Source organism: Taudactylus pleione, unplaced genomic scaffold, assembly GCF_031769625.1.
Source record: "Taudactylus pleione unplaced genomic scaffold, aTauple2 ptg000113l, whole genome shotgun sequence".
NCBI lineage: Eukaryota > Metazoa > Chordata > Amphibia > Anura > Myobatrachidae > Taudactylus > Taudactylus pleione.
In genome coordinates this window covers 5,325,727-5,345,771 of record NW_028284515.1, presented here as the reverse complement: position 1 = coordinate 5,345,771, position 20,045 = coordinate 5,325,727, and the positions used below count along the sequence as shown (strand labels likewise).

Sequence of the window (20,045 nt, the reverse complement as noted above, 5' to 3'; positions counted from 1 at the left end):
GGGTATTTCCAAAATCAAGGCACACCTATTGGGCCTCATTCTGCATTATCATTTGCTAATGATAGTATCAGCCCAAGGGGCATATTAAGAGAGGAGGGAGCCCGTGTGCATTTGTCGTCCTAGTCTGTGCCCAGAGTCTACTGTGCATGCACAAAACGCCGGAAAAATGGCTGTGGCGGCCATTTTCCAGGCGCTGTGTGTAGCGCTACTCCTGCCTACGTGGGATTTCGGAGAGGTATGTATAAAAAAGTATGTGCGATAGTTGTGCTTGCCCCCCCCCCCCTCCCCCGGGAACAGGGGCCCATGCACCTATTATAGATTCACCCCTAATCAGCCCTTCCTCTGGAATCTGGTGTACAACCGGCTATCTGAATGCAGAGAAGGGCTGGGACGCCCACACTGAGCAGTGCTACCATCCGAAGCTCCATTGAGACTTGCACCAGCATCATACTAAGTGCAGAATCTGTCAGAGCATGGCTTCCAATAGAAACTTTTAGGCATCTGAGTCGAACACCAAATCCTGCGACATGCCCATAACACTCCCATAAGATGAAATATCGATCTGAATAATCACCACCCAGGAAAACATAATACATTCCAGAGAAAATGGCGGCTCAATGGTCCTGTGACTCCATGGAACGCATGAGCTGTGCAACGTTTTAGGGATTTAGACATATGTGCAGTCACACAAGATCACTAACTTATGTGAACATTGCATTGCGTCCTGACCTCCAGTGCGGTCCCTGCTTGCAGTGCCACAGGCCAATCTTCGTTTTCAGTGCAGATCATTGGAAGTTTAGTTTCTGAAGTATTTTAAGTTCCTAAAAACTTTTTTTATTTTTTCAATAGATCCATGGCACGGAAACTGAATTTAATTCCCTCATCAAACTAAGCCACCCAAATATTGTGCACTATCTCGCCATGCGAGTGAACGAGAACAAAGATTCCACTTCTGTCGGAATCGTAGTGGAACATGTGAATGGTTCTAAGCTCTCCAAGTTCCTTGAGCAGGAAGTTCCAGTTGCCGTGGATCAGCTTCGACATTATGCATCTCAGCTTCTGTCTGCCCTGGATTATTTGCACAGTAATTCAGTGGTACATAAAGTATTATGTGCTTCTGTTGTATTAGTAACCAGTGATGGCAAAGTCAAAATATCAGACTATAGTCTTTCCAAGCGGCTTGCAGACATCTGCAGAGAGGACGTTTTTGAACAGACCAAGGTGCGTTTCAGCGAGGATGCTCTCCCAAGCAAAACTGGCAAGAAGGGCGATATATGGAATCTTGGTCTCTTGCTGCTGTCACTTAGTCAGGGGAAGGTAACAAAAGAATATCCCGTAAACGTACCCAGTGGGCTGCCTGCAGATTTCCAGGATTTTTTGAAAATGTAAGCATGTACATTTACCAGCTGTGTAAGTACGACAAATACTCAGAGATTAGACAGTTCTACATCTAATTACATTGTTCCATTATTGGAAAGCGGTTTATTCTTTGCTATGGAAAGCTACGCTAAGCCCGTAAACACCAAGCCAGTGGTGCACAACCTGTTTTTCAACTGGGATCCCAATTGTCCATGTACCTTTTTTCTGTGCCCCCAAAATTTAAGGGGGGTTACAGATTAATGTAGTCTACATTAGACAATTGGGGCACTCTATAAAACAGATTCTGGAAGCCACTTTTGGGTCTCAGTCCACAGGTTACTGACTTCTGAACACTCTTCCCTTGAATTATAGTCTTAGAGTTATGAACATTCTCCCCTTGAATTACCTAGAATTATGGTCATTTGTGGGCATATAACTTGAGGCACATTTCATGCAAATTTGTGCCCAAGTGACTACAAAAAGGTGCCGTATCTGGCTATTTTCTTTAATTGTTGTTGAGTGCCAGTATCTGGTTGATGGGGGCTCAATATGGAGAGCAACTATGGCTGTATAATAATGCTGGCAATTCAAATCAACTGTTCATCTCTGATTATGTAAACAGCTGGCTGATAACTACAGAAGGAAACCAGAATGGTATAGCAATTATTCTAGTTAAAAGGAAACACTATCCAATAAGTTAGTTTGTGTGTTGAGTAAACTCTTTCGTTTTGTACCACTACGTATGACCTGATAACTCATGTGTGCCTCACCAGGTGTGTCTGCTTAGAAGACAAGGAACGATGGAGTACTCAGCAGTTGCTGGGTCACAGCTTCATTTATCCTCCACCGCAGAAGTGTCCCGTGAGTGAGGAAAGTCCGGATGGTGAGGACTGAGAATATTATGGGGTCAACCCTTAAATATGTATTCTGAACTTTTAATATTATTATGTTACACTTTTATAAAATCACTGAATGTGTGTGTGCATGCATACTTTTATTTATTGATTATTCACCATAAATAAAATTAATATATTCCAGATTTAGGAAGAGGGGTCACTGAACAGTAATAATTGATACACAGTGTTAGGACTGCAGTATGCCTCCATGTCTGCAGTTGAGAGGTTGGATCCAGTTTTTGCCTAGTTTAAAGTGAGACTCTGGGCCTGATTCAGACCTGCTCGCGAGTGCTTAGCTCTTACAAGCGAGTCGATGGCCGGACAGTGCGCACGCGAGCCCCGTAGCGAGTGAATTTTCACTCGCTGCGGGACACGCTACAAGGCAGGGCGGCTGTCGATTGTGATTGACAGCTCGTCCCGTTTTGTAGGCGTGCAGGGGGGGGGTGGTTGGACAAACTGAGGCGTTCCTGAAGGAACGCCTGCCGTTTGTGGGCGGCCCTACTGACATCACCAGTGAACTTCCTGCTCTATTTTAGCAGGAAGTTCACTGGGGCTTGCGGTGGACGAGACCCTACCACAGGGGTCTGGTCGCAAGACCATCGCCAGGCCGCCCGCTAAAGCTGTGTGTCACCCACAGCTTAGCGAGCGGCTTGGAGGCCGGTCAAAAAAAAAAAAAACGGCCTGCCCTGATTCAGACCGAGCTTGCGAACGCCTCTAAATCAGGGCCTCTGTTCAATTTTTTAGAAGCTATTGTGTTGGTGCATGGCTGCAATCTAGCAATTGTGCAGATTCAAGCTGGGGATTTGTGGTGTTAAGTGTCTGTAAATAAGGGTAATATAAAGGTGGACAACCCCTTTTTAAATAAATAATTTACTGTATTAATTTAATCAAACTGAGGAGATCGATCATTACTAAATGCTCTTTCTCAAAGTCTGTAGGAGCTTATCATGGAGTAATTGATCTATTGCTATTTCAAGATTTCACAGGAGCTGACTGCACAGAGACTGTCATACCCAGCACTTCCTTATCCAATGCCACATTCCATATAGAATCACAAAGGCAGTTTTCCCGTTACTTCAATGAGTTTGAAGAGTTACAGATGCTCGGCAGAGGTGCATTTGGAGCAGTTCTAAAGGTAATATTTATAATTAAGTTTTACATTAGGCTTTCTTTTATGTAAAGATACCTTTTAATATAGGGGATTTGCATTGCCCAATTTGCACCTCTTTTGGTTCAAAATCACATTAGCCCTCAATGCTATGTTCTCTGTAACCGACCTATATTTATCTCCATATCTCTGTCTCTCCCCTCATTGGGTCATACTAGCCTTATAGGTGACCATTTCTCACTAATCTTATCATAAGCCATTCCTCTCTATGAGCTATATTTGCTAAGGAACGGATTTTCCAAATCGCTGGTTTTCTGAATTTTTTCCTGCGGGAGGGAAATGACAGTAATACTGAATGTAAAACCATTGCATTTAATATATATATTGCAGTTTTCAATTCAGTTAGATAAAACAATATAGGTGGCATTGAAAACTCACCACTCAGTAAACATAGCCTTAGGTATGTTTATAGCATGAGCTGGTTTCCGCTAATGCCGCAACCAGAACCAGACTCTGCCATGCTGGAGTGGTCACACTAGAACAGGAGAACTGCAGCATGGGGTTCAACATATTGCGACCCAGCTAAAGTCTGGCCAATTTTCATTGAAGGGTAACCAAGAAAACATTAAAACACAAGCCATCTGGGCATCAACATCACAGTAGAGATGTTTGGGGGTATATTTACTAAAGTGAGAGTTTTTAGAAGTGGATATGTTGCCCATAGCAACCAATCAGATTCTACTTCACATTTATCTAACATCTTCTAGAAGATAATAGCTAGGATCTGATTGGTTGTTATGGGCAACATCTCCACTTCTAAAAATTCTCACTTCAGTAAATATACCCCTTGGTTTTCACGTGCAGCGTCAAGCACAGGGATGGAGGGATTATTTGTTTTGCTGCCACAGACCTTTCAACCATTGAGTCCATTGTGAACTTTTTATACCACAATATGCCATAAGTGAGACCATCTCTCTGACTGCTGAAGCTTGGATGCAATTGGGTCATGCAAACAGGACAAAATTCCTCAACTTAACTACATATCTACAACTGACAGACTGAAAAAGAATCAAGGTTTTGGAATGACCAAGTCAAGTTTAAAACCTTACCCCATTGAGATGCTGTGGAGGGATCACAAGAGAGCTGTATATCACTGAGTGCCCTCAAACATCAATGAACTCAAGCAGTGTTGTAAGGTGTGGGATAGAGTTTGTCAAATACAATGTGAGAGACTGATATACAGAACATTTATATGTAGGGTTGAGTTTATTTCTGCTTAAATAAACTCATGACAGAAGGTTCAAAGTCATGGGGCATACTATCTCACACATGGCTCTATTATGTTGGCAATTTCTGGTCTTTCATGTAATATCCAATGTACCACCTCCGCTTTGGTATTGTGGTTTTTATAACAAATATATTTCTTGCCCCCAAGAAGAATGCATTTTTATGACTTGGGTAGAACCTTTACATTCTTTGATGGTTTCTGGAGTAATGCCACGTATCCACTAGCCAATATTTTGAACGACTGAACGATATTGTAATCGTTCATTTAATCGGTCAGTGGATGTGCCGTCAACGACCAGCGATGCGCACTCCCGCTGGTCGTTAACGATGTCGTACATCGCCCGAACCTGTTGTCCAACCTGACGATATCGTCAGGTTGTGCAGGTTCAGGGATGAGGGAGGGTTCCAGCACTGAACAATATCATGAATGATATCGTTCAGTGTGTGTGCTCAATGTCACTAAGGACATTATGCACACCACTGCTGGGGGCACACTACACAATATCGCTCATGGAGCGATATTGTGTAGTGGATATGCGGCTTTAGTTTTTATTTGGTAACAAAGCGATGCAGTGTAGGAACTTTATGGTGGCCTTAGATTCAGGATGTCTAACTCCATATGATTATATTGGAAAGACATCTGAGGTTACTTTAGTTAATTTTTGGCAGGAACAACATGCACCTGAAATCTGCATACAAAGTGTTTGCCAAGATGGTGGCCATTTATGCGGCCCAGCTTTAAGAGGTTTGCCTACCTGAATAACATTGGGATGTAGGCCTTTCTCTTGGAGACTCTGGAAAAACAAATTTGCCAGATGGCAAAAAAAAAAGACTCCTACGTGTGAAGCACATGTTGGTAATCAGTACTGAAACAATAAAGAAATGGAAAACTTTTAATAAGATAATAGGGTATCCAGACAATAAATAGGATGTCTGAGAATAGCCTTCTATGCCAGCTGCGGGGTTCCGTAGGCTGACAGGTGATTAACCCCACGGGGCAAAACGTGTGTCCTCTTCTTTCCTCTTCTTTTTTTTCCAGCACAGGGAGGCCACAGCTGGCACTGAAGGCTATTCCCAGGCGTCCTACAGTCTCTGCAGATACATATATCCATTTCTGGTGATTGGTTGTCTCGTCTTTGAAGCGTTTGCACCCCTGCAATGTCTCTGATACCAGGAGCCACCTAACTTCCACCTGGGGAGTAGATATCATCAATCCTCACTTAACTTTCTATCAGCATTTCTCCTCTGTGCTCTCTCATCTGCTGTCCTCTGTGTGATGGCAAACAGCAGAAGCATATGGGACATCTTGGTGCTGTACTGACTGTATCACATGTGGATACACTTACCTGGTACCAACATTAACTTTTTGCCAACCTATGCATGTTTATGAACTTAGGGCCTGATTCAGAGCCGCTCGCTCTGAATCAGGGCCGGGCTTTTTTTTTTTTTTGGATCGGCCTCTTGACCGCTCGCATAGCTGTGAGTGACCACCCACAGCTATTGCGAGCGGCCAGGATGATGGTCAAGACCATCGCAACCATTGGACTTGCGACGAGACCCTTGTGGTAGGGTCTCGCCCATCGCTAGCCCCAGAGAGCTTTCTGCTCTAACACAGCCGGAAGCTTTCCACTGACATCACTTGTGATGTCAGTAGGGCCGCCCCCAAATGGCAGGCGTTCTCATGGGAATTCCTTCGTTTGGGCTGCCACCCCCCCGGCCCGCCCACCAAACGGGGCGAGCTGTCACTCAACATCGAGAGCTCGCCCCCTTTGGTGCGAGACCCGGAGCGACGGAGTGCCCGTCGCTAGCCGGGTCTCGCGCATGCGCACGCCGGAGCCGGCTCCGTTGTGCGCATGCGCTGTGGGCCACCATCGACCCGGTTGCGAGCGCTCAGCGCTTGCGACCGGGTCTGAATCAGGCCCTTAGAATGGAATAAGGAGAGTTTACTGGTGATTATCTTTGCGTTGGACCATCTCGCTCCCAACTGTATTTATAAATGCTTCAATTCTTCATGATGTGATGCAAATACTGCGATTTATGTATTGTATGCTGTAATTTGGCAATTACCTGGAGTTGATCACCAAATGATACTATATCGTTTAGAGATGGGTGATAAAGGAAGCTTCTGAATTGATGCGTGATAAACCAGACTATTTTATATTTTGAACCTGTATTGTATTTTTCTATTATTTTTTCCCCAAAATATTGTTTTATTGAAGCATCACCTGTACTATATAACATTGACTTGACAAAGTAAATCAAAATTCTTAGAAGAAAAAATGTTTTTTTTAACATACGAGGTATGTCTATAAAATAACGCGACTGTGATTCCACCTAGTAAAGCAGTCAGAACCGGTTCTAACTGCATACGTAGTAACCTTGAACTTGTCTGAACCTGCATGACAAGCAGCAACACTCTGCTGTACAGTTGATTGTGAGTCGCCATTTAATTTGGTTGTGTTTCTGTAGAGTGCCGAAAAAATGCTAAGTTTAAGAGTTGAAAGTGTCAATTTGACATTTTTTGTAAAATTGCACAAAACACCAATAGAATGTTTCCAAATGCTTACTACGGCCTATGGGAATGACTGCCGACAATCACATTACTACACTTGAACATCCTCCATATTCGCCCGATTTAGCACCTTGCGACTTTGATCTTTTCCAAAAGTTAAATCAGTGCTTAAAGGGACACATTTTGAATCAGTTGATGCTGTAAAGAAGAAAACGGCAGAAATGTATTTGCTCCATGCCTTTGACCAGTGGAAAACAAGACTACAGCGATGTATTAGTGCACATGGGGAGTATATTGAAGGGGACAAACATTAAATTTGTATTACCAATAAATAAAGATGAGTTTATTAAATCAGTCTCGTTATTTAATAGACATACCTCGTATATCGAAGTGATTATACAGAAACCATGTTAGAGGATAGTTCTACAGAGAATTCATATGATAAGTGACAGATCATCGCTAGTGACAAAATGATCATACAGAAAACATGTTATAAACATCTGTCTGTACACTTGGATTTATCTTTTATACTTCTGCTTAGAGATTAGAGGAGAGTTAATAGAGTTATGGCACTAGGCCAGTCCCAGAAAGAGATGGTACACAAAACATCTGACAAAATATACATACATACATACGTGTGTGTGTGTGTGTTTGTGTTTCAATGATGACGATGTAATAAAGCATCATCGAAACACTGACCTTTATCTGCATGTGAGAACTATTTTATTATCAGAGTGCCGCTGAAATTGTTACTGTACTGTGTGTGTGTGTGTATATGTGTGTGTGTGTGTGTATGTATATATATATATATATGTATGTATGTATGTGTGTGTATATAGGTAGGGGAGGGCTCTTCTGACTAGGTGAATTTAACCACAGCGACCAAACACGGTCAAATTTAAGGGGATATTCCTTCATATAAAGAAAGCATTTATGAGCTATTGTGGAATTAATGAAGCGATCCAGCACTGCAGGATCAGTGATTTAGAAACCATTTATTTCCTGGCAATAGAAACCTTAGCCAACATTAACAAGGTATTAACGTATAGCTGCAAAGAGTTGTTCATGGATCCTTAATATGAAGGCCAAATATGCATATATCAGGGGAAAGCATGGGTATGCGGATTCCAGTTACAAAGGGCCAAATGAGATGCCAGAAGCCTGCACTGAGAGCACCGCATTTTGGACAGAGCTACATTCTCTGTCCCCAACCTAGCCAATTTAAAAGGAATCCAATAGTGTGTATAATTGGATTTGCTGGAAGCGTGCAGATGATGTAGCAAGTTTAGCAGTGCTCAAAATAAACGCCCAATCATAATCAGTAAGGGTTCCCAGTTGTCCCCATCTGGCATGGACAGGAGACCCTGAACCCCCCACCTTACACAGGAGTGAGGAATATATAATAGAAATACATCTATGAGAGAGGATAGAGCTAAAGGGAGTCCTCAGGGGAGACTCAGAAATAACGGGAACCACACTACCCCCACTGTGCACACAGGGCATGTCTTAATTGCAAATAACAAAAGAACATAGTACGTGGATGTTTAAATTCCTTGCAGAGTTGGATTTCAAGTGGCACCCACATATATCTGGCCAATAGACGTCACCCTCTTGGCGCTACACCCTCCAATGACTGTAGTTCTGGGAATTGCCCCACAAGGGAGACATGGGATCCATCCCAAATACCCCAAATAAGGACGGGGGGCACGACGGACCCTACTGTCCTAGTGGAGAATAGAGGGACCCCTCAGGATGGGAGGTCCGCTAACAGGAACTGGAGTGGAGTATACCAATACTCAGTTCGGGAATTCAAAGCGGTATAAGTAGCCTCCCGATTCTGAGCCATCAGCCACTCCACTAAGTGGACTAGCTGAGCAGCCGAATAGCACAGGCACATGTTCTGGTAGGGCAAGACCCCCCTCAGCCCTAGGCCTAGTGAGGGTACGAAAACGTATGCGAGCCCGATACCAAAATGAGACTAAACTGCCCACAGGCCCATTCCAGTGAGTTAAAGGCTTTGGCTGCGTCAGGAGACAACCACGGCATCGGGTTGTTTGGCAACACAGTTGGGGGGTACAGACGTCTAATATTTATAGCAGTGGATTTGCCTGGCATAAAGCCAGTTTGATTGAGATGTATCAGATCCTATATAACTTTATATTCAGGGGCCAGAACTTTAGCTAGGGAGATGGGATGGTAGGAGTCTTGAAGGATATGGTTCTTGGGGGTCTATTAACTAAGCAGTGTTGGACAGAGTGAAAGGAGATCAGGTACCAGGCAATCTGCTCCAAAATGTAATTTTTCAAAAACAGCCTGTGACATGGCAGTTAGGAGCTGAATGGCTGATACCTTATCTCATTTCACTTTGTCTCCTAACACTGCTTAGTAAATAGACCCCATGGAAAAGAAAGTTCTAAAGTATACTCTACTTTCTAGGGAGCAACACTCAGAATTTTAATAGATTGTTGGTATCTCTAGTAGTAATACGTACTGGTATCTCTAGTAATATTAAATACTGGCTCGGTTAACAGTGGTATGGATTGATATATGATTAAGTCTTGTGCGGATGAGCTTCCTCACTACAGGGTATGGTTCTTGCCAGGTTTGGTGATCAATTCGACCACTGCTTCTGGGTGTTTAAGAGTTTTGGAACAAAAAAAATCACAAGTGAGGTTTATATAATTCAAGAGAGTCCGTCTATCCCTGGGACCTTCCTAATAGGAAAGGATTTGATGGTGTCCTTCACCTCCTCCAGAGTTAAGAGAGTCCAAGTATTCCCTACTGGAATCGGACATGGAGGGGAGAAGGATGCCATACAAATAATAAGTTAGGTCCACCTCCAAATAAGAGGCCCTGGACGTGTCTACTTTAGCAAGGTGGCCATAAAAGACCTCAGCTATAGTATGTGTAGTGTTATGAAGGGGTACCCCTGCCATCCAAAATAGTGTGCACAGTGGGGGAGGAGAACTTAGACAATTAAGCCAGGAAACTGCCAGATCTGTCCAGAAGGGAATATTGTTCATGTGCAGCAAACAGAAGTCACTGCTTGGATTTATCCAAAGATGTGTAGACCATTCCATGTGAACAACTGGCCACTCCACCCGCTCAGCCACAGAACGGCTTATACATTTTTTTCCTCAAGCATTCAACATTTACGTTCCAATTCAGCCTCCTTTTGCCTTCCATACAGTTTTAGCTGGGCAATCTGTGATATCAAGGTACCTTGGAGAAAAACCTTAAAGGCATCCCAAACTACAAGAGGGGGAAACAGTGTCCGCATTATCACCAAAATAACCCTCCCAGGCAGCAACAAGTGCCAATCCTGCCCCCCATTTGTGATAGCCAGAATGGTGTGGTTATAGCTTCCAAAAGGTTTGACACTTATTTTTTTTTTACTTTTTTTTCGTCAGGCGTTGGCACAAAAAACAAGTAGGCTATCGCGGCCAAATGGAAAAGCAGCCACTAAAGCATCCAAATGTGATGATCAGGCTTTATACAATCACTATGATTCCGTTGCTTCATACTGGCTAAAGCAGGAATCTATGCAAATCTTCAGGTCATCTGTGGGGTCTACTGCATTGCCCATGTCTTCTCACCAAGGGCCCTTTTTGTAATCAGAATCCTCTGGCCAACCCATAATGATGTGGCTCTTCAGACCCTAATTTTGAGAATCAAAGGTTTTCCAGAATCAATGTTACAGGAGAACAAAGCCTGTCTCATCTAAGTGTTGTCACGGGGAATGGGGCAGCTGTATTCATTGGGGCAGCTGTATTCATTGGTCAGTGCCTCACCACTGCCCTTTTTGCAGCAATGCCTAGACAGAGCGCTGCTACTCTGGTATCTTAAGATGCAGGTCTCTGTACTCTAGGTCCTGTTGTTCTCCCATCCTGGAGCCCCAAAATTTCCTTCTGTGGTGTCTCATGTCTGTCCTTAGTCCTGTTATACATCTAGAAGTCTCTCTCATTTGTCAATATGAAATTGTCATAGTAGGATGTACTCCAGATATAAAACTGAATCTCTGCATCATATCTTTTCAAAGTTTGTGGTCAGAGCAGTGATAAAGTGGAGGTCCTTAGTACTTTGATAGTCATTTTGGGAATGGCACTTTTTATCTTCTATGCAACCCATCTAAGCTTTTTGAGCAGATGGTAATCCAAAAATTTGTAGAGATTGAACTATCTGAGAATATACATGTTGAGGTTGTTTACATCTAATGTATGAGTAATTAGAAAAATTTTGTTGACAGTGTTTTGTTTTTATAAAAAATAAAATGGGTGAAATAATCACCAATGGGGTCATATAACCAAAAGCATACATAGTTCACGGTCTTATTTGTTTTTCTGTTAGGTTCAGAACAAGCTGGATGGCTGCTATTACGCAGTAAAAAGAGTACATATAAACCCAGCCAGCAAACAGTTTAGGAGAATTAAAGGTGAAGTTACATTGCTGTCTCGACTAAACCATGAAAACATAGTGCGGTACTACAACGCCTGGATTGAAAAACATGAACTTCCATCTCCTTCTACCCCCAAACCCGGGACCCCTGTAGAGAAGAAGGGGACCATGAAGCCGGAGCAGGTTGTGAAGAATGAGCTGGGGTTGCTGGATGACGTGGAGGCCAACGCTCCAGCCCCAATCATGGCCAGTTCAGTTGAGTGGAGCACATCTTGTGAAAGGTCATCAAGTGCACACTGTAAAAGTTCCGATTCAAGTGATGATGATGACGAGGAGGAGGATGAAGAGGGGGTATTTTCACCTTCATTTCTGTAAGTTGTTTAAGCAAATCATAATGTTGACTGTGATTTATATCTGTTTTGTTGCTGTCTTTTTCGTTTTTGAGTTAAATTTATAATACAAGCTTAATTGGCTAAACATGTGGTTCTTTGGAGCAGAGTGATTAAACAGGCTGTCCTCTCTCGGTCTCCTGCATTGATTACTAACTACATAGCTTTATCTTTATGGCTTTCTTATAAGCTTTACTGCCATGTGTTTTTACTTCATTGGAAACATGAATTACACGTAGCAGCTGTGCGCAACAAAAAAACGAGTAACTTCACTTGATTCTGTCTTTTTTAGCCATAAAATTATATAAAGAAGTGAGCCAGTAAAAATAATTGTGTAGTAATATAACCATATTAAATGTAATAGCCTACGAGTTGCCATCGGTTGCAAGATTCAACGATTATCTGCTAGATTTAAAGCAGGCTGGTGCATCAAATCTAGCGGCTAAATTGCCAAAATCACGTGACTGCCTGCAACTCACAGGTTATTCATTTACCCCTAACAATTGAATCTGCCCACAAGTCTCCTTGCAGTTTAATGAATAAAATATTAAATGGGCATCAATATTGTACTTACAGAATATGTCCGGTTTTTTTTGTGTTAATTAAATGAATGGACACATTTTATAGTTCAGATTTGTCCTCCTACATTTAATCTCAATACGCCACTAGGGGCGACTTGCCTGGTGCAAGTGAGCTACCAGGTCCCCCGCTACTCTGCTAGTGTCTGGCGTCTTTCTTTAGCAGAAAATGCATCTAAGTTGCAATGTTACTGGGACGCACCAGCAGACTCTGCTGATTAATTTGTTAGGTGACACTTGTATATCTGTGTGCGACTAAGTTTGTATATGAAGAACAACGTAACTTGGAATGAAGAAAGCTGCGGCTGCTACATAGTAGCACTTCATATACAGATTAAAAGACTCAGAAGCATTTTTTGGCGAAAAAAGACACACAAAAAATGCCCGGTGCTAGCTGAGGGCCTGATTCAGAGCCGGACGGTCGTTCCTAAAAAGGGGCCGGCTATTTAAATTGAGCGCTCGCTCATTGCATTGCGGTTTGTTGACACCTCTATGTCTGAGCGAGCGAACGAAAAATGCGCTCGCTATTTTGTAAAGACGCCCCTTTGCCGCTCGCATCACACATCATCTCCGGTATTTATTTGATTAATCGGGTACATCGAAAGGCATCTGAACTACTCGCAGTGCTTGTGGTAGGTTTATCCTACCGCAATCACTGCGAGCAGTTCAGTCTAAAAGACAACCAAGTGACGTGGTTGATGACGCTCCTTTACTAATTATGCACAACCATTAAATGCCCTTTTTACCGTTTGGCACGCCTGCGTTCGGATCTCCACTCCCCCGTTTTCAAGCACCTTCCCCTGTTACCACCCACAAACGGTACATTCTGTCAATCAAATTAGCAGCCCCTCGCTGTTTTGCGAGCGCTCTATTGCCGACTGCAGTGACTGGTTTGCGCATGCGCATTACGACCCATACGCATGTGCAGTTGTGCGAACATCGCTCATAGCGAACAGGTGGCCGCTTACGAGCGGCTCTGAATCAGGCCCTGAGTCTCACGGGACCTGGCGCGTCGAGAGGGGATTTTTAATGGAACTGCAGCAAAGATATATAACGACACATCTGTATATTTGGTTTGAATTATCCTTACAGTAATGCCGAAAACACTGCTCGGTCAGATTTCCTTTGCAGTAGTTCCTCCTCGTTAGGCTGTGAATTGTTGTGTTTTTGTTTTGTTTTTTAGAACAAGGTTTATATTTGAGGTGTATCGAATGCAAGATTCAATTTTATATTGTGACTGAATCATAGCAGTTTTTAGTAAAGTGGGAGTTTTGAAACCCTATCCCTGGCTATCTGGTACCTTTTTAGTGTAAATAATTCTGGAGTCCAGTATCTTGTAACTAAAATTAATATAGTTCTAACATTTATGCTCCGTACTTGATGTTATCCTGTAAACTACAGTTTGGATGTGTTCATGATTTGGCACAATATTGTATATTCATACTTTGTTTTTGGCAAAATCCTACAATATGGATGCATTGCTTGCCTAATTTATACATAGTGTTTGCATATGTTTTTAGAATTTGACTATACAGAGAATTTCGGGGGATAATATGAATTATTTATTTTGTAGAAAAATAAAGTAATTCACCATCTACTTTTAATACTCTTACCTATATTAGTTATGTACCACAAGCTAATGCCTACTCTCCCGGAATGTCCAGGAGACCCACAAATTTTGGGTACCCTCTCAAACTTCCACGACAGTAGGCTATCATCCCATAATTGCTCACTTCCTCTGGAATCGGTATGTAAATACGCCGGCCACATGGCCAGCAGTTCGAATCCCGGCAGCATCAGGCCGACAGAGGAAGAGATCCCGGCAGCGGCAGCCCGACAGCGCTGGAAATCCCGATCGTCCCCAGGTAAGTACTAACTAACCTAACCTACCCCCCTAATCCTAACCCTCTCTTAGGGGTGCCTACCCCTAACCTCCCCCCCAAGTGCCTAACCCCCCTATAAGTGCCTAAACCTAAGTCCCCCGGGGGGTGCCTAACCCTAACCTCCCCCCGGGGGTGCCTAACCCTGACCCCCCCCTTCCCCTAGCCCAACCCTAACCCTCCCGGGGGGGTGCCTAGCCCTAGGTCCCCCCCCGGGAACCCTAAACCTAACCCTCCCCCCCGCGGCTGTCCGCTCATGGCGCCCGGCATCCCTTCGATCGGGGTGCCGGTCTCCCGGCGTAGGGGTAATGACAGGCGTCTAGATTTTAGACGCCTGTCATGTAACTCAAGCCAGGATTGAGGAGTCGGGAAGCCGGCGGTCAGTATTGCGGCCGCCGGCATCCTAAACGTATACCCTTCCTCTTAGGCCTGCATTCTTAAACAAAAAATATTTTACTGGAAGGGGTCTTTAATGGAATCTTCTATAAAATATGTAAGATTATGTATGTTCATAGGGCACGATTAAATTCAGCACGCTGTAATGAGGGAGAATGCCCGTTCCCGCGCCTTAAACATGGTGTTTAGTCGTGAGAACCATCATTCTCCGACTAAACTGCCCGGCCCGATGCTGTTTCTACGGCGCCAAGGGCAGAAAACAGCATCGCGCCAGGAGTTTTGTCGGATTTCTGCTCGCACCCCAGGAAGGGTGCCAGAAGAAGTTTTTAGTCGGGCCGAACAGCTCGCTGAATTAAATGGCTCTGGGAGCTCCTTTCCGATGCTATTCAATTCGCGTGGAATTGAATCGAGACCATAGATAGATAGATAGATTTTACCCTTTTAAACTACATTGATCTTTACATTACATATTTAATTTGTGTTTTTTCCTCACCAATTCCAGATATGAATTATGGACCCTGAATGTTTAGGTTGGGTGAATCGAGAATATTCAATGTGTTTAAAATACCATTAAATTGTATTTTTTAGTAATGTATAATTTTGTTTCTTAAAGTGCACTTGTATCTAGTACCGGTTGTGGTATGTAATGTCGATACTAAAATGCTCACATGGTCTGAATGTCAACTTTCTGATTGGATCCCCTAGTAGATGTATTCGTTGATTGTCTAATAGTGTGTATCCTGTGTGTTTTATTTGCTGAGGCTGGTAAAGAAGTACCAACTTTTGTATACTACTAAAATATGTGAAATACAGCAGTGTCAGTAGCTAATTAGCATTATTCCTTAGGCAAAATGGCTGGAGGGTAGGGCACATGCACACGGCTATTTCTGAGTTCTATTGGTCACTTGGTGAATGCTGCCTAATGGCATTTTAAAAGGGAATCCTTAAACCATACGAGTAATTTACTGACCGTACTGTACATGAGTGAATACTGGAGTGAATATGCAGCATAATTCATATGGTTCAATGATCCTTATTTGAAGAGTTGGCCATGTTGTGTTTGCTCATCTGTAATTTCATTTATTGTGGTTTTTCTTCTTATTTTTTTAATGCTTTATACTAAATATAGTTAGCAGAGTGGCCCGCGCTCCAGGCTCTGGTGGGTGGATCTAATGGATGTGTGGGGGAAGAGGGGGCACCTGGGGGGAAAGGTGGGGTGGGGGATAAAGTGGTGCTGCACGTGGAACAGGAGTACCGGATTCTGTTGGTATATGCTGAAAGAAAAAGGGTACACGTGCGCTCCTCGGTGTGTGTGTATGGAGGGGGGTGGAGTGGGGAGGAGGGCGACTAGGGAATGGGGGTGGGGGATGGCGTGTAACAGTGTATGAGTACAGTGTGGGTGGGTATGAGGTGTGTAAAGGATGAGCCAGACACTGTGAATTGAATCCAACCTGTTTATTAGGTGAGGCACAATGCTCCCCAGGTGGTTCTGTTTGTGGGGTTGGGGATGGACAGATGGTTCTGTGTGATCCTGGTCAGGGAGTGGGTGGACCCTTTGAGGGGGCTCCTTGTCGTGCGGCCCTTACTTCTGCACGTCCCCTTTGCTGGACCTATGGTCTACAGTCTTATTGGACCAGGATGTGTGTGTTGTCAAGGAAATCCCGTACAATAGCAAATGGCGACGTCCCGCACTGGTTGTAATAGTACCTACCGGTAGGTCTGCTATCCCTGGTTCGGTGCAAAGTTGGTATGTTCTCCAGTGTGGGCCCGGTGGTTAATGACACCCTGCGAGCCCGCAGGGTTTCTTCTGGACGGCCACCCGTCACTGCTGTGTGGGTTAGGGTGATGCGGAGGTCCGCGCTGCAGTTCTGCCCCACGTATCCGTGGGGTTAGTGATGAGCACCAATGGTGTGTTGATGCAGCAGTATTGTGCGGGGGATGTAGGTTCTCCAACGCGTTTCGGCCTGAAGCCTTCATCAAGTGGTTACTGATTAATAGACTGAGAAGTGTTATATAGGTGGAGGGTGGGTGTGTGGGCGGTCTCAAGTGGGTGCATAGCCCATTCTGGCCGGAGGTGCTAATCTGAATAGGATACAGGTGGGGAGGAGGGGGCGGTGTTGTTGTAATCTGAGTGATTGACATGTGTAGCGGCCAACCAGTGTGCGTGTGTGACTCAGCTGTGAGAGGGGGGTGTGCGGGCGCGGAGGTAGCGCCACGTGGTAATGGTTGGGCTGTGCAGGAATGTGCGTCGCCATGGGACCGCTTGTCAGATCGGGTCTCCGTCTGACGTCACGTTCACACGTGGGTGCGGTGTCCTATTGTGTGTAAGTGTTGGTGGGTCATGTGGTCGGAAGGGTGTGACGCGCGTGCTGAGGGATCCCCCTCAGCCGCTGGGGTCACGTGGTGTGGGTGTTCCTATCAGGGGAGGGGGTTCCGGGTGATGACGCTGGTTGCCATGGTGATGCCTTAATGATCGGGCATAGTGGGTTGAAACGGGCACTGGGTGCAGGGTGTGATTAGCGGTGTGTACATATACGGGGAGGAGTTAATCTTGGTGCGTAATTGAGCGGTAATGAGGGGAATGGGATCCAATCTACTGGGGGTGTACATAGTTAAGGTGTGTCTTGTTAGGGAACGTGAGGCTGGGTGCGTGATTCCAGTTAGTGTTGAGGGTGATGGGTAGGGACCTGTGGGGATGTGTGCGTGGCAGGTCCTTGGTCTATATAGTGTGTTGCGTGTGTGGGGCTGTGGGGCCTGGATGGGACGTGTGGGCGGGCGTGGGGTGTACTGTCCCTTCTGTGTATGCTGCTTGGTTAGGTCCATTGGGGCGTGCATGCCCCTTTTGTGTATGTTGCTGGGTTAGGTCCATTTGATGTCGTTTCCGACATCAAATGGACATCAAATGGACCTAACCCCCGATGGACCTAACCAAGCAGCATACACAGAAGGGACAATACACCCCACGCCCGCCCACACGTCCCATCCAGGCCCCACAGCCCCACACACGCAACACACTGGAGAACATACCAACTTTGCACCGAACCAGGGACAGCAGACCTACAGGTAGGTACTATTACAACCAGTGCGGGACGCCGCCATTTGCTATTGTACGGGACTTCCTTGACAACACACACATCCTGGTCCAATAAGACTGTAGACCATAGGTCCAGCAAAGGGGACGTGCAGAAGTAAGGGCCGCACGACAAGGAGCCCCCTCAAAGGGTCCACCCACTCCCTGACCAGGATCACACGGAACCATATGGCCATCCCCAACCCCACAAACGGAACCACCTGGGGAGCATTGTGCCTCACCTAATAAACAGGTTGGATTCAATTCACAGTGTCTGGCTCATCCTTTACACACCTCATACCCACCCACACTGTACTCATACACTGTTACCCGCCATCCCCCACCCCCCTTCCCCAGTCGCCCTCCTCCCCACTCCACCCCCCTCCATAAACACACACACCGAGGAGCGCACGTGTACCCTTTTTCTTTATACTAAATATGATGACGTGACTTTCTGTTTAATGGGAGAATTTGGCCATTCCACTAAAGTGTAAAGCTGCATACACACACAACGATTTTGTGAACGATTATCGTTAAATGAAATTGTTCACTTTCTGTGTCAAACGATGAACGATTATCGTTCATGCGCGTTCACGTTTGTAGTTCAGTCAGACTTGTCAACTCAACGATTTTCTTTAAGGGAATATGCAAAAATTGTTTGTAGTTCAAAAAAATCGTTCATTACACTTTAAAAAATCTGACAGAAAATCTTACAGAAAATCGTTCATAAAATCGTTGGTAACAAAATTGTTGTGTGTGTATGCAGCCTTAGTAGTAAGTATAATAATCAGTTATAAGAAAAACGCTAAGTAATATAGTGGCTCTTAGTCTAATGGTATAAGCGTGGAACTTCACGCACACTGGAAAATTGTCAGTGGTGGCAGACATTTGTCCACATAATGAAGGATGTGACCCTAAAACAAGATGGGTGCCCAATAAATAACTGACTGAAATGTGTCCGATCATTCCCAGGGCGGTCAGAAAACGACTACTATTGACCTGTGTGTGAGTGCTCTTCTTCTAGGGTCCCGTGTAAGAGATTCAGCTTTCATGCATTTCTCTTGTTCACACAGGCCAGGAGCAGACTCTGATAGTGAGATTATTTTTGAAAATGAAGATGGGAATAGCCCTGAGCAGGTGAGGACTACATACATGTAATGTGTTAATTTTGGTTGTTTGCCTTTGGTATGTTATTAAAACGCCATCCACATCTAATACCTGGTCGAATGATTATATTATTATTATCATCCTTTATATGGTGCCACAAGGGATCCTCAGCGCCCTACGAAGTACAAAAACACAAACCGTATGAACACAAGAACGAAAGTGACATATAATTCAGAACATTGCAGATCATGGACATTGTTTGTAAACATTGCTGTATCAGCAGTCATAGAACTCAAATAGGCAGCAGGGTGGCAGAACCCAAAGGTAGGGTGTCGTCGTAGGCAGTGGGGAGGATATGGTGGTTGAAGCGAGGGAAGGAAAAGCATATGAGGGAAGAGGGCCCTGCTTGTGAGAGCTTACGTCTGGATGTGCTGCAGTTATGGACATATCACAGTGACAAACTGCAGACCTCAGCAGTCCCTTTAACTAGAGCAACAATCAAAGGAGCTGTTCAAATTCACATCGGTGATGGGGAACATACAGCCTGGCAGAGTCCCACTCCTGTAACTTTATTTGTAGATCAAATAGACCAGTGGGGTTGTTTTAATTTATGCAGCCCTCACTTAAACTGTTCTATTTGACTGAATACACATTCTAATACTAGGTATCTAATACCTACCTCAAATTCATAGTACATGTTTGTTTATAGTTTTAATGCCCTATAACAACCACATGCTGAAGGGTGGATGTGGTCAGGATGCTGGCGGACAGGATGGCGGACGTCAATATACTGATGCCGGAATCCCGATGCCCGTCAGAATGGTGACGCTGGCATCCCGAAGCCATTAAGATACTGACGGCATCCTGATGGTAAGTATACGGGTTAGGGTTAGGCCGGTGATGGAGGGGTTAGGTTTAGGGACCTCCCGGGGTGGGTTAGGGTTAGGCAATGACCGGGTGAGGGCTAGGGTTAGGCTGCGGTGAGGGGGGGTTAGGTTTAGGGGGCGGGAAGGGGGAGGTTAGGATTAGGCACCACCGTGGGAGGGGTAGAGGGGGAGGGTTAGGCTA

At 44.6% G+C, this 20,045-nt stretch overlaps 1 protein-coding gene across 1 annotated transcript in view; it reads left to right on the top strand.

Annotated features, from left to right (window-relative positions):
* The window catches only part of EIF2AK4 (eukaryotic translation initiation factor 2 alpha kinase 4), a 109,096-nt gene that overhangs the window by 34,536 nt on the left and 54,515 nt on the right, over window positions 1–20,045 (top strand). The window contains 5 exon segments of the mRNA XM_088471200.1: window positions 850–1,385; window positions 2,133–2,242; window positions 3,233–3,390; window positions 11,510–11,928; window positions 18,944–19,007. Coding sequence (XP_088327326.1) covers window positions 850–1,385; window positions 2,133–2,242; window positions 3,233–3,390; window positions 11,510–11,928; window positions 18,944–19,007 — 1,287 coding nt within the window.